This window comes from Pteropus vampyrus, unplaced genomic scaffold (genome assembly GCF_000151845.1).
Source record: "Pteropus vampyrus isolate Shadow unplaced genomic scaffold, Pvam_2.0 Scaffold37, whole genome shotgun sequence".
Taxonomy (NCBI): Eukaryota; Metazoa; Chordata; class Mammalia; order Chiroptera; family Pteropodidae; genus Pteropus; species Pteropus vampyrus.
In genome coordinates, this window is record NW_011888818.1 from 1657510 (window position 1) to 1672902 (window position 15393).

Genomic DNA, 15393 nt, shown 5'->3' on the forward strand with positions numbered 1-15393 from the left:
TCAGCAATTCAATGCACCCTCTGATTTTCAACTTACAGCCATAATTCTATGTCTCTGATTTGTCATCATATAATTACAGGCTAAAATAGGCTGACTCAGTAACTAATGCTGTCTGCTGCACGTTAATCACACAGACCGCATGATGGATCTCAAAGACAGATCAGCGAATGCTGGATTAGAGCAATACTTTGTTCTTACCATCCTGGACCATGTTCATAATTCATAACAGAATTTTTTTCAAAGAAAGAGTATCATCTTTTCATCTATTGGATGAAAAAATAATAGATTACATAAACAGGTGCCATCTAACTTTTGTTTCCACCCATAATTTACTTGATGTCTACATGAAATGGAAGTACAATGGGACGTGTTCTTCCTTGTAAAAAATGTGACTAGTCATGCTATTTTGACAAGACAGTGATTACAAAGCACGGTAAGGGTTGTACAATATGCCTTGGTCTTTGAGAAGACAACTCACTGACTAATGGGCTGTATTAATACTAAGATGCAATCAGTCAAATCGATTTTGAAGTGATTAAAGTTTGTATGAATTACCCAAACTTGCTCTTTGTCACAGATGTGAAAAATGCTTGTTTTACTTAATTTTGAAGATGAATGACTTGGCTGATGAATTAGTTTAGTGTTATGTCAACAAACGCCCAAAAACTCTCTACAAGGACTTTTCAAAGTAGGAGGCTTCATACTCTTTTGTGTGCTTTTCTACTGTCACTAGCCTGTGATCAGAAGAAATTTCTCTTCCTAAGGATAACATTTTTCAGAGTCATCCTTTATTGAGCACTTCATGTATGGCAAGTATTATCCTCATTACTTTACAAATATTAAGTAATTAAAACCTCAAAAGAATTCTATAAAGTAAGTTTATTATTCACACTTTACAGATAGGACTGAAGCTCAGAGAAATTAAACAAGTAATGGAGCACAGTCCTCATTCTACTCTTTAGAATTAAAAACCAAGTCTGTCTGAAATCAAAGCCAGTGATCCTTTAATGGTCTGATTTTTGCCCTCATATTTCCCCTATCGATATCCATCCATATCTTCTGGATTATTTAAATATTGGATGAGACTATCAGGACATAAAGCACAAAAGAGAATTGGGGTTTAAGTACAAAAGCTTTCTTGACCCAACGTAAGTCTTAGCCTTCCTTGAATCCTTTTATTTTAACCTCTGGTTGGTTATTTCTTACTCTTCTTTCACAACTCCTAAGCCAGCATCAGCTCTCTGGGGTTTCCTAGTCTCTATTCTAAATTATTACCTCTTTCTCAATCTCATACTTCCTATTGAGAATCTTAAGTTAAACCTAACAGAAAACTAGAATATCTAATTCTCAGTTATATTAAAATTTGATTGTTTCTTCCCTGTGGAAATTAAGCCTTAAAGTGGGGAGAACCTTGCCCTCTTTTGCAGTTCCCAAGGATTTCATCTCCTGCCACCTGCCTTAACTACCTGCAGCTGCCCTCAAGGAGATACAGCTAATCGACTGGTCAAATTCCAAGATCCTCTTTGGAACACCCGTGTTGGTAGACAGTGTCACAAAGTGTTCAGGAGTATTCAAATTTCAGCCAGAATAGTCATCTTTCTTTGTTTCCTGCTTCATGCCTTAAACTGGCACATTTCTACTATGTCTCTATAGTTTTTTCTATAACATGGCAGCCAGATCTAGGGCTACTGTCTTGGCCATTGGTAGGTATGGGGTGGAGGGGCAACAGTTCTCTCTCTCTACTCTGATAGCTTTGAAACAATTTCAAAAGTTGTGGTCTTGTTTATTAGAGACCATAGGCCAAAGTATGGAGCAATGACAGCCCAGCCAGTAACAAAGCAGTACTCTAATTTTCCATTTGTCATTGTCTCTTGTATTGTTAGCAAGTTTGGAGACTTCAAGCAAAACAATGGTCTCTGTGCCAATGCAAGATCTGGGCATCCTGTGTCCTCTGGCTGTTGAACCATCTAATCGTAATCCCCATCCCCCCACACCCAAATCCACCATACACATAAGTGTTTGCTTTGTGTGGCTCCTATGTTTCAAGTGACAAAGAAAAAACTGAGTTAAAAGGAATCAGGGGCAGTGGTGGTTATTTCCATTTTATAAAACATGAGTTGCTAAAAACAACCCCAGATGAGAGCAAAGATTTCAGAGCCATGAATCTAGGGTTTCAAGTCCCTGGAAATCGGAAATTCTCTCAAACCAATTTGCCGAACACAGCCTCTGTCCAATGAGTCAAAGTCCTGGATGTCTACCCACCCGAGCACTCTGCCCTGCGATGAGCTGGTCATCCTCGGTCTGAACACTTGTCCGACTGCGCACGTCATAATCTTCCTGCTCAAAGTCAGAATCATCCTCTAGTTCTTCTGGGGTCTAAAGACACATAGGAAAAGAGAAAAATCAGCATATTTTAAATTGTTAACCTTCACTCCTACCCATACGTTTCATCACTGCAAAGACTAAGTAGCCTCCCAGGAAAGAGAGCTTGTGGGGGCTTCTATGTAGGGGTTATGTGGGCAGGTATTGGCTAGAATGGAGTTAGAAAAATCAAGCTTCCCTAATTTATCTCTTTTTCAAAAATACGTTGTTTATTACTGCCACCTGTAAGTGTAGCAAGTCTAACTCTTTACATGATGTTTTCTAATTTTAAGAAAAATTATATTTGTGTGTTATTCCTACCCATACAAATCTATCCTAAGATAGAAAATTACCATCAATAACAAAAATTTAACCTATGCTTCTTCTATAATGCCCCTTTTGCTCTATTTCAGCTCTCTTTTAGTCTTAATAAGTAAAAAGGATTAATCATCTTTAGGCCAATGGCCAGACCTGATAAAATAGCTGATGTGGTCACTAAGCCATCTGGTACACAAGTTTCAACTACAGACTCTAGAATCAAGAATGTTCAAATATGTACCTCTATGTGATCATGAGCAAAATCCTCTCTTAGCTTTGGCTTTCAACTCTGTCAATTGGTGTTGATAACAGTAGTTATCTATATGATTATTGTGAAGATTAAATAATGTGCTCTGTGTAGTGTCTGACTCATAATAGGCATTTTAAAAGGTCTGCCATTTTTATTACTTGGGATTTTGATATTAATTCATTTAAACTTTTTTTTTTTTTTTAAAGAAAGTCACCAATTACTGTGTACCCACTAAGGATTAAATAACTCTTTCATACATAGTACCCAATCAGCTCAGTATAGCACAGCGAAATAAGTTTGGAGATTTATGGTGTCTGTGCCAATGCAGGATCTGGGCATTCTGTGTCCCTGGCTTTTGAATCATCTAATCATAATCCACAATTCCAGCAAAATCCATTATACACATACATGTTTGCTTTGATGAGGCTGCTATGCTTTGAGTGATAGAGAGTTCTAAGAAAAATGGCATGCCCAAATGTCTCTGAAGTAGCTAATAACATAACTAGCATTTAGACCCAAACACCCAAATGTGTCTGACTCCATATTACTCTTTATAAGTTGTTTTGTTGTTGTAGTTGTTTGTTTTTTCATATTAAAAATCAGGCAAGAACTGGAGGTATGGAATTGCTTTAAAGTGAATAGAGTTAGATGAAATCCTGTCCAATATATAAAGTCAGCATTGGAGGAAAGATACAAATAAATCTATAACCCCAGATATAAAAAACCCTTCCCACTTTTAAAGACAATTATAATAGATAACATGCATTAAGTGCTGCCAAGTGCCTAATGGTTTTCTCTAAGTACTTTACATACTCTAACTCTACAATTTTCTCAACAGCCCTATGATTTAGACATGATTTTCTCCATTTCACAGATAGGGAAACTGAGGCATGAGAGGTTATATCTTTTTCAAAGCCTTCTAAGTCATGTAGTTTGATGCACATACTCTATACTACCGTGATTTGTTAAGTCTAAGAAAATGAACTCAGGAAGTGGCAAGGATGGTATATGAAGGGTAAACAGTGCAGTCAGGAGAGATTCTCAACTCAAGTGTCATTATCCTGAAAGGTGATGGTCACCCACAAACTGCCTCTTGGCACTCACTAACATCATCTCCTAGGGCTCTGTCTTTCAAAAGGAAGGAACAGACCACAAGCAGTACTGATGATGTAGTTGCTCATTCCCCATCGAAAGGTACATTTTTATTCTGCTGGTTTCTTTGGCTACTTCAGTGTAATTAATTGGGTGTGGTTATTGATGAAAGCTTGAGATTGGTCAGACAGGCATAAAACGGGGTCCTTCATGCCAATATCACCTTCTACCTAGTAATTTCCCAAGCTTTGGCATATGCCTCCTGTTTTCCTTCTCTCTCACTGTCCACCTTATTAATATTTACTCAGTCATCTATAGATGTTCAATTTTCTTTCATAGGAATATTAAAAGAAAGGAGGAAAAAAAGAAGTGTTGTTCCCATACTTTATTAACTAAGGCAGGGGTGGGGTGGGAAAAACCTGGTTCAAATAGCTGGGTGCATTTTCATTGTGGAAAGAGACAACAATCTCTGATTATTCCTCACTCTTCTGGACTGTACTGCGGAACAATTACAGCAAGTTGGTAAATTTTGCTGACAGATGAGATGACAAGATTGCACACGCTTTTCATCATTAGTTTTTGAAAAGAGAGAAAAGTAAAATGGAAAACCTCACTCAACAGGAACAAAAAAGAGAATATGACAGTGCCTATAGCACTGTGTCCAAACATTTCAGTGATCAGTGTATTTAGTAGATGAATCAATGACAAACACAACCTAGAAGCATAAGGCCAATAATGATGAGCTTTTACTCAAATGGCCATAGCTCAGGAACCAAAATAAAGTTCAAAACTGAAAAAAAAGAAAATAATCTAGATGTGGACCCAGGGGACCTGAATGTTTTTGTCTTAACTCTGCCACTCATAAGCTGTCTCTCTTTGGCAAGTCACTTAAAGTGTTTCTGCTCCTGTCTTCCTCACTCATAAAATGAAAATAATAATTGCTACTTGTTCTGCCTGCTCACAGGAAGGAGTCTAGAATCAAATATATATGAAAATGCTTTGTAAATAATAAAAGGGAACTAAATTAATTAGTGATAGTGATAATTATTATGCTCAATAATAAAATACACACCTAATAATAACAATAATAATAATAGCAATCATTTATTTTATCATTCATATGACCCAGGCATTCAGCTAACAGATTTAATCCTTACAACAACTGGCGGAAATAAATTTAATCCTCATTTTATATATGTCTAAATAGGCTCAGAGTTCTTAAGTTTTCCAAGGTATCACACCTAGCGAGCTGAGAATTCCAGAGCCCATTCTTTCAATCATCACAAATACCACCAGGCAAATGGATAAAATTAAAATATTTTCTTGTGCCTTAACCATGCAGTAGACCCATCCAAGCTACCCATATAAATAGTTCTGTACATGTGCAGTTTGTTAATTATCTCTTACTCATGCTGTTATTTTTTGAATTATTCATTTTTAAAAGTATGGGTGTTATTTTTTGGTTGGTCAAGGACCTCCACAAATTAAAAGAGACATGAGAAAATAGTGAGAACTTGCAAATGGGACCAGAGATAATCAGACTGTATCATTAGATGGCGTTATAGGGTCAGAGGAACCAACAAAATGTCTAATTTACTGGACTGGAGGCTAAAGACTGAGGATCAGGCCTCAGTTCTGCTCTGTGTTTTCTTGGGGAAGGCCTTTTTATAACAATCAAAAACCACTTCAGTCTATTATTGGTTCCCTGGTTCTACTATGATCTAACTACTAGATTGTGAAAGTGAGTCTTATCTGTAAAATGGCACAATTAAAGTATTTGGCCTTTAAAAACTCTCCCCTTTAAGAGTCTATGAGATTAACTTGTGCCCATTATAGAGGCCTAAGAAGCTCATGTGGATCAACCACACATCAGTTACAGAACAGGATCAATCTACTTGCCTCTGGTTTCCAATCAAATGCTCAATACCCTCTACAACAGCTTCTATAGAGAAGCAAAATGAGAAAAGGCTGAAGAATTTAGAATAATTTCACCATGAAAAGCATATTAAGTATCATTTAAAGGAAAGGCTCAAATGTCTGAGTTTCATTGTGAGCAGAAAGTTAAGGACATAGTTTGGCAACCGCAACAGAAGAGTTTGGGTGATGCATGAAGAATTTCCAAACAGAGCTCTATATCACTGGAATGGGATGGAAACTAGAAGACAGAATTAAAAATTTCCTAAAGCTAAGAGAGAGCAGAATCTTCTCAGTAGTGATGGCCATTGGCATCTCTATCTTGTATTATTTCAGAGGCATCCTAATTGATCTCCTTGCTTCTGCCCTTGACCCATAGTTTCTATTCTGACTAGTATAACCAGGGTTGTCCCTCTAAAATCTAAGTCAGATCATGTTATTCTCCAACTCAGATCCCTCCAATGGCTTCCATATCATTCAGTGTGGTCCTTAGGCCACATCTGCTGTTCGCTCTGCCTGGAGCATGCCTCTCTTAATACCGTTATGGCTTATTTTCTCTTTCTCCTCAAAGTCTCTTCTCAGATGCCACCCACTGACCACTCTTCATAAAACTCACACCTACGCTTTATCCCCTTTATAGTGCCTTGATTTCCTTCATGGCACATTAACTGACATATTATATCTCCTTGTTTGTTCTCTGTCTCCCACCAAAGAAAGGACTACAAATTTTTTGAGGACAGACTCTTTCGTCTATTTTGTTCACCTCTATATTCAGGGCACCTCCAAAGTGGGGCATGTAGTAAGCATTCAACAAATATTTGATAAATGAATACCAAGAACACATTGCCAAATTAAAAAAAAAAATACTAAATTATTTCTAATTAAGAAAATAAAACTAGGGACCTCATGGGACCATGTTGATTAACTAGATAATAGCAATCTATGATAATTTTGTCATATAAGTTTTTTCTATAGCCTCTTCAATTCTTTATTTTCTAGTTATGACAAATAATCTGACTCCAAACCCTGCAATTTTGATAACATTATAGACTTACTTAAAAAGTTCTATTTCATTAATTGATTATATAAAGATAAACGTCATCCCAGCAGGATGAGGAAAGAAAATATTTCTTGGGAACCTACTAAGGCCAGGTCTATATTAATGCTTTATATCTGTAGTAATATTTGTCTCCATTTGCAGATAAGGAAACTCTAGAAAAGAAAATTAGCATAACAATGATAAAAAATAGTTAAGCAATAGGTTCCCAAACTTTATTGCTTCAAGTATTTTCATTGTCTTAGTAATTTTTCATGGTTCTTCTAGGCTAAAACAACAACAAAACCCACAAAAATCTAACAGTTCTGTTGATTAAGTGGTTAGCTCAAAAAATAGATTAAGTTAATTGGACCTAACAATTCAAGTCATACAGTGCTGCATACTGTATGACATCTCAAACCTTGAAATGTAAATAAACACCCATTGAGCTTACTTTTTGGAAGGAGTTGATATCAAAAATATATAAGAAACTCATACAACTTAACATAAAAGAATGAACAATCTGATTGAAAAAATGGGCAGAGGACATGAAAAGACGTCTCTCCAAAGATATATAGATGGCTGACAGACATATGAGAAGATGATCATCATCATTGTTCATCAAAGAAATGCACAAAACCACCATGAGATACCACCTCACACCTGTCAAAATGGCTCTTATCAAAAAGTCAACAAACAACATGTTTTGGTGAGGATATGGAGAAAAGGAAACTCTTGTGCTCTGTTGGTGAGATTGCAAACTGGTGTAGCCCTGTGGAAAACTGTATGGAGACTCCTCAAAAAACCAATAATAGATATATCATACAACCCAGCAATTCCATTTCCGAGTATTTATTAATACAGTAATTTCAAAAGATATATGCACCCCTATGTTCATCACAGCATTATTTACAATAGCCAAAATATGAGCTTGCTTTTTATCTCAGCAATCACCAGAAATCTAGCATCACAAATATATGCTGTCAAAAGAAATGTACCAACCTGATGTTTAAACTTGAGTTAATATTTCATGCAGTATCTGAGATATTTCTGTGTTTCCCTGGACATTTAAAAATATTTTGCAATGCTCCAGGGCACCCTCATGCACAGTTTGGGAGATGCAAAGTTAAGCTGTAAACCTTTATCTGAACCTTGTCCTAGACCCTGTTATTTCTCATGAAACCAAATTAATAGGTTCCAATTATAAAAGTTTAGCATATAGATATCATTAAAGATTATTTTCAGGGTTATTCTTTTGAGAAGGAACTACTGTTTTGTTAAATACAGATATCTAGATACCAAGATATCATCACCTTCTACCCTACCCACTTATTTTAACTTCCGATATTAAATGTTGTGTCTGAAATATACACATGCTCCTTTACTATTTGTAGATTATTTGTGAATTTTTCCACTCACCAAAGTTTCTTTGTAATCCCAAAGTCAATATTTTTGTAGTTATTCACAGACATGTGCAATATGGCAAAAAATCTGGGTCACCCAGCCTGCATCTTCCCAGCTGAGGTACAACAGCAGTGTTCTGTCTTCTTGTGTCAGCTCTGATACTGTAAACAAGTATCCTTTCTTTAGTTGATTTAGTGCCATATTTTTTGCACTTTTGTGCTTTTTGTTGGTTATTTCTCTGCCTAAAATGGCTTCCAAGTGTAGTGCTAAGGTATTGTTCAGTGTCTGTATATACACAAATGTTGTTATGTGCCTTATGGAGAAAACACATTTGTTAGATAACTTTCCTTCAGGCATGAGTTATAGTGCAGTTAGCTGTGAGTTCAGTGTTAATAAATCAACAATATATATTAAAGTGTCTTTAAACAAAACACACATAAAAGCAGATCATATCAGTTGATGAAAATGTAACCAGAGGCTCACAGGAACCTAACCCTGAATTTCCCCGAGGAGCAATATTTCATTATTCTCTAATTCAATGTTCATGGCACCATTATAGAATATAACTACTGCAAATAATAAGAATCAAATGCATGCTGCTGGTGTGCCAGATTCTTATTCATTTTTTAAACTACGATGCTGGAGTAACCAGAAAATTTCTATGAAGCTAACAGATTGCCAAGGATAAGCCTCAGCTAGAAGCAAACAAAATATAGTCTCATGGAAGAGGGGCAAGGTCGACCTTCCTGAGAGAGAAGGCAGGTCCTGAAAAGTGGTCTTGGAATACAGGAAAGACAGGCTCTGTTTACTACAGACAGTTGTCTGGAGGTGGCCTGGAGCACCTATCACCACTAAATATGTAGTGATTGCAGAAAGGCAAAGTATGGAGAATTTGACCCTTCAAGACCCTTTCTGCATCTTTCTGCATTTATTTTTTGGGACAAAAATTTTTCCAAAGTATAATCAACACTGGGAGGGAAGGAGGCAAGGCCAGTTTTGCTGGAAAAGAAACAGCTCTACTCATCTCAGTGTCTTTCTTCCTTAGTGCAATGATTTTATTTTTAACTAGACTTAATCATTATACTTAAAAGCAAACCAAGAAATTAAGTACAAAATAAAGCTATCTGGGTGCTAATTGGAGGAGTTTAATAATAAAAATTTGTACATTTGTACATTTCTCTCTTCTTAAGTTTTAAGTGATGCGAAATCCATTTGATCAAATCATTTGAAATGTCGAGATGGAGGAATGACACTTCATGTAACGAAGATATAGCATTTTATCTAAAATTATATCTTTTTACAGATTATGAATGAATAAACGAATGATAGCTATAAATTTCCTCAGCCTCTCAGATGAATAGTTGTCACAAAAAAATGTGAAGGCTAACAAAGCAGAAAAATGGCAGAAGAGGAAATATGTCTTGAGGATTATAGTGGGATTTTGTGCCAAATGCTTTGAAAACATAACTCCATGGTCTATTACTTTATTTCACATGTTAGTATGCAATGAGAAAACATAATTTAATTTGTTACAGGCTTAAAAAGCCAACTATCCATCCTTTCCTTCTCTGATTCTCCAATATTTTCTCCCTGTTACCTTCCTATCACCCTAGGTATATGTCTCCCCTCCCCACACACACACACCCTACACACATAATACTAAGCACTATGCCAGACAATGCACCACACTGAATGGAAAATAAAAAGACAACATTTGCTTTCAAAACTTTTACAGTCTAAAGAAAGTAACAGACATACAAGAAAATAGTGCAATAAATACAAGCGGAAATGGTTACAGGTAAAGGATAGGGTCAATATTTTTGAGGGAGAAAATTTGGGAACTGAAGATATGAGCCAGATCTTGAAAGATGGTAAAAGATGGACAGATCTAAAATGGGCAAGTTAGAAGAACGGGAAATGCATCCGATAGTCTCTAAATGCCAAATTTGAACTCCACATTAAGTATAATTAGTATTGCCTGATACACCTTATGCAACGCTCTGAACACTTTAAATTGATCATGAAATTATTATGAGATATTTAATGTAAAAAAGATCAAGTTAACTTAAAGACGAGAAGATCAGATGATGCTATTTGTGCTCCCAAGTGAAGAAGTTTGGTGGATGTTTCTGGAGAAGCATAGATATCGATAAAGAGGGAAGGGAGACCCTTTCTGGTGATGCTCTACTCCACGTGCTCAGATCACCTTGGAAGCACCATGTTGTCTTCTGGATGCCACAGCTGGGGAGGATGGACGATGTGTAGATTTAATGAGTTGACAGATAGCAGAATTTGGGGGAGGACAAAGGCCATCTATGAAATTCTTGAAGGACTAGGTATGTTTTGTCCAGAGAAAATGATACACCACAGATATTTCATGAAATATCTGAGGGACCATACAGAGCAAATGAATTATTTGGTTGTTGTTGTTTCATAGTCTTTGAAGGGATGTTGGTTCAAATATTCAATGATCACCCTGATAGAAGTTTTTAAAAATGCACTCCATAGATACTTCACGGTTTCATCGAGCAGCCTCAGAGACAACTGTGGAGGTTGACAGTGGGAAGAGTCTGGGGCTGCCTTGTTCAATAAGTTGGTGTTGTGGGGTTACTTTAATGTGGCTAGTGTCACATGTTGAAATGATAACGTTTTGGATGCATTCGGTTCATGTTACTATGTTACTAAAATTAATTTCACTTTTTTTGCTTTTTTAATGTGTTTACTAGAAAATTTAAAATTTAAAATGTTCCCGACATTATATTACTGTTGAAGAACATGCTCTTAGAATTGGCACTATAGAAGGCCCATCTCTTCTTCAATCATAATAGCCACAAATGTATATATGGCATCAATTCTGGTTTAGAATACTTAAGTTTATTTTAAGAAAGTGTTCTGTGGCTAAGTGTCTTTAAAACTACTATGCAAAATTGTTAATGAGGTAAGGAGAAAAAAAGTCTCATAGTGGGGTATTATGCAGCAGTTAAATGGAATAAGGTAAGTGATGGGTTCTAATAGGGATAGATGAAGGCACACTGTGGGCAAACAAAGCAAGCTGCAAATGATCCTTATGAGTTTTAAAATCTACTGTATTGTATGTTTTCTAGCATGTGTCTCTATATAACTATTTAGACAATGATTTGGAAGGCTCACACCTACCTGACAACAAAAGACTGGGCATAGCAAAATAGTAGGGTGGGTGATAGGGGGAGGTTTACTGAAAAGTGATATCACCATATTTATAATCTCGTAATTATTTGTTAAAAGAAGAATGTAGCTATGTATCACTTTATTGTCATTATTATCATTATTAATACTACTGAGGTATTAATAATCTTCATGTCTTTCCATTCCATGGCTTTCTGATCTTGATGATAAAATAATGTTAGCAAAAGGAACACATGGAGAACAGCAGGGGCACCCCTAAACTGGCATCAGATTTAGTCAACAATGCATGCACAAAGCAGGCAGGGCCTCTCTCTCAGGATATTCATTGCTAACCTAGGCTTTTTAAATCACTTGTCCCTTTATAAGTAAAAAGTTCCCAACGACTGAGTGAATGAGGAGCCAAATAGCTTCCCAAGTCAAACTAAGTAATTAAAAATCAAACAGCAAATTCTCGGGAGTCCCTGCGAGGTCTGATCAGCTCTTAGCCATAGGCCTTACATACCCTGATCATCAGCACAGCCTTTCTGATGTCCCGAACACCGTCATACACCAGGCGAGAGGCATCGATGAATTCATTCTCCTCGAATGGCTGAGGGACGTTGGCACTCAGGGCTTCAATGGCGACCTCTACTTGTTCAGCAAAGCGTGGCATCACTGGGTTAAACAAAGTAAAAAGCAGCGGATTAGGTAATCTTTCATGCTCACCTGTTCTAGCCCTTAGGCAAGGAGGCAGGCTCTGGGCATTCCAACAGTTCAGTGGAGCCAGGTGCCCACCTGCCCAGTTTAGGGTGAACCCAGTTTAGTGGTCTTCGTGGTACTTACTTGCAGCAAAGGAAGCAAATCATCACTCCATGAATGGTGATGGTATGAGACTGAGCAAGTTTTTGAAACCTGCCCAAGGTACTGTGGTAGGATGTGTAAAAGCTTAGATTTCACGTTAGCCTAACCTGAGATGAGTTCCACTTCTGCTAGTTACTAGCTGTGAAACTTTGGCCAAGTTTTCTTAACCCTTCCAAACCTGCTTCTTTGTCTAAAAAATAGAATAAGATCCTTCCTTAGGATTCAGTGGGAGAATGCATACAAATGCATGAGATGGCACCTGGTCCTTATAAAGCCTCAATAAGTATGTAATTTCAGATGCTAAAGTCATATGTAACTGGTAAGTAGCTGATCTTAACCTATATGGCTTCACAATAAAATGAATAAAATGATCCAATCCATTCCAGTTTTATCTGAAATGCAGGGCTCGAGACATTGGAGGTGGAGGGATTACTATGGGGGGAGGCTTGTGGAAAGACTGTGTAAGGGGAGAGGGAAACCCTATGAGACTCCAGAAGAAAGCCTATTGTAAGAGACTAATGGGCTCAAAGAAGAACTTGATTGTTCAGTTTTACCAGGACCACCTTGATCTGAAAGAAAACACATATATACATTTCTAAAATGCTGGCACCCCTTTCTTTACATAAGGACACCTACATACACACTGGAAGTTTGTGGAAAGTAAACTCTAGAATGTCTGGAATATTTCCAAAGGCTACTTAAAAAATGCTGCTGATTCGCTGATTCTCAAAAGTTGTAATTCAATTTTCTCAGCAGTTCTAACAATCAGTTCATAAGGCAAATAAAAGCCAAGAGCACAATTAATTTTATTTACAAGGACAATAAAATAGAAACATCATTCATCTATTTCCATTTCTGAACTTTCATGCTTGATTTGTCTTTATACTCATTTTCATCTTCTGTGGATATTTTAACATTCGTTTTAATCCCTAGTAGGAGAAACTCTGCTAAATTACTTTACTCTCTAGTGTCAGAGTATTCAAGATAAAACATTCCTAGAAAAATGTATTTCTACAAGGAAAAGTCAAACTATATATATGTATATATTTTAAAGGAAGATTAGAAGAAAATAGAATAACCATTCTTTCAATAGAAATTATCAAAACCAAAGCATGCATGTGGTGAATTTCCTTCTGTGAGTGAATTTCTATGATTGGTTCTCTATACTATTTGAATTTTTCATTTGGGGTTCTGAACTACTTTTATATAATAGGAATCTGGGGGATATTGAGCTGTATTTTCTCAAATATGAATCCAATAAAAGTATATTTCTCAAAACCACCACATTAAATTCTGGCCACTTCAGCTATCCATCTATGTTGGGAATAAACTGTTTTACATTACTAAGTAATCTAGATAATTTATACTGACCTCTTTGGCATGAAAATATTTTTTGTAGGTATTTGGCATTTTTACATGAGTACCTTTCTTAAATAAAATTACACACTTTCTTCCTTTCTTAAACTGAAAATTCTGAATAATATTAATTCAATTCCATTTGATAGATTTTATAGATTTATATGATACCATCAGTAGCACTTAGATGCATAAAGTTTTGTCCCTGTTGTATAACTGATAAAGGATCAGTAATCCTATGTATACATGATAAACACTCCTACAAATCAATAAGGAAAAAAAGTTGAATAGAAAAAATTCAAAACAGGCAATTCGCAGTAAAAGAAATCCTGTATTATTAATACATGATAAGATGCTTGACCACCAATAATTGGAAAGATTACAATGTAAACAATAAGATATCATTTCATACCTTATGGGAAGGGCAAACATATTAAAACCTAATAATATCCATCTTATCAAGCATGTAGACAAGAGAGAAGGAATCCTTCCACCATTATGGAGTGAAAATGGACACACCTCATTTTGGCAAACACTTTGATAAAATCTGATGAAGCACTCCAGTCCCAACCAGTGAGTTGGAACATTATCTAGAGCATGGCCAAACACTGACTTCTAAAGAAATACTGATTAGAGGGCGGAGCCCACTGGAGGCACAGGAATGTCTCTGTGTCTCTCTGGTTACAGTTGTTCCTTCTTAGGTTGTATACTCCAAGAGTTAAGAAGAAGAGTTATATATGACCTGGGAATAGAGATAACTGGGAGCCTCTATTATGAGTCCTCGAACTCAGGAGCAAACCACTATGAGCTGCTCACTCCAGGTTCACAGGCAGTATACCTGGGTGGGACAAAATGGACTTGGGGATGAGAATCAGGGCACAGCTGATATATTAAAGTGAATAAGTCCTGAGGTCAAAATTTTGACTAGGAAAAGTAAACTGAAAAGAGATATTTGTGAGAAATTTTAAAATACACAAAAGAGCTCCATGTACTATTTAAACCTATATGTGTTTTTATTACACATGTTTTGAAAGGATATATACCACCTCAAGTATGGTGGTTACCTTTGAGAGGTGATGGAGAGACATGAGATTAAGTAGATGTCTTAAGGAGGCCTCAAGTGTATCTTAACTCTAAAAAAAAATATCTGAATCAGACATGGCAAAATATTTACATTTGTTACACCTCAGGGTGGAAGAGGGAGTCAGTTTTATTAGCTCCTGTTCCTTTCCCACCTTTTAAATCTTTTCCTAATTCAAATAGTTAAAAAGATCAACGTATTATCCTCAAGGCTATAATTCTCCTTATAGAATATGTCTCTGAAAAAATAAAGTTCTATCTTATGGTTCAGAACATAATAAAAATTAATTTGATAATAGTATTAAGTGATGAATTCCCTCAGAAATTGTGACTGTGATCAAATGCTTAAGGGAAAGTGGGGTTACATGCTGCTTTGTTTTTCGTGCAAGGTCTACCCTGAAGAGATGGGGAGGAGGAAGATGCAGGAGGTGGCATGCTCTCTTTTCTACTTGCCTGTAGGCCTGATCTGCCCAAGGGAGAGAGAGGAAAGTTAAAATCTAAATGGATCATTTTCATAAGGGATGCTCTGGGGCCTAAAACACCCCTAGTGCTGCTCTGGAACCAGAAGTCTGGAGAA

At 36.5% G+C, this 15393-nt stretch overlaps 1 protein-coding gene across 6 annotated transcripts in view; it reads right to left on the reverse strand.

The window, feature by feature from the left end:
- CTNNA2 (catenin alpha 2) overlaps positions 1-15393 on the reverse strand; it is a 1043800-nt gene that overhangs the window by 64665 nt on the left and 963742 nt on the right. For all 6 annotated transcript variants that reach the window (XM_011358075.1, XM_011358074.1, XM_011358073.1 and 3 more), the window contains 2 exons: positions 12043-12194; positions 2263-2376 (listed from right to left, as the gene is read on the reverse strand). In XM_011358075.1, the coding sequence (XP_011356377.1) occupies positions 2263-2376; positions 12043-12194 (266 nt within the window). The remainder of the gene's footprint in view (positions 1-2262; positions 2377-12042; positions 12195-15393) is intronic.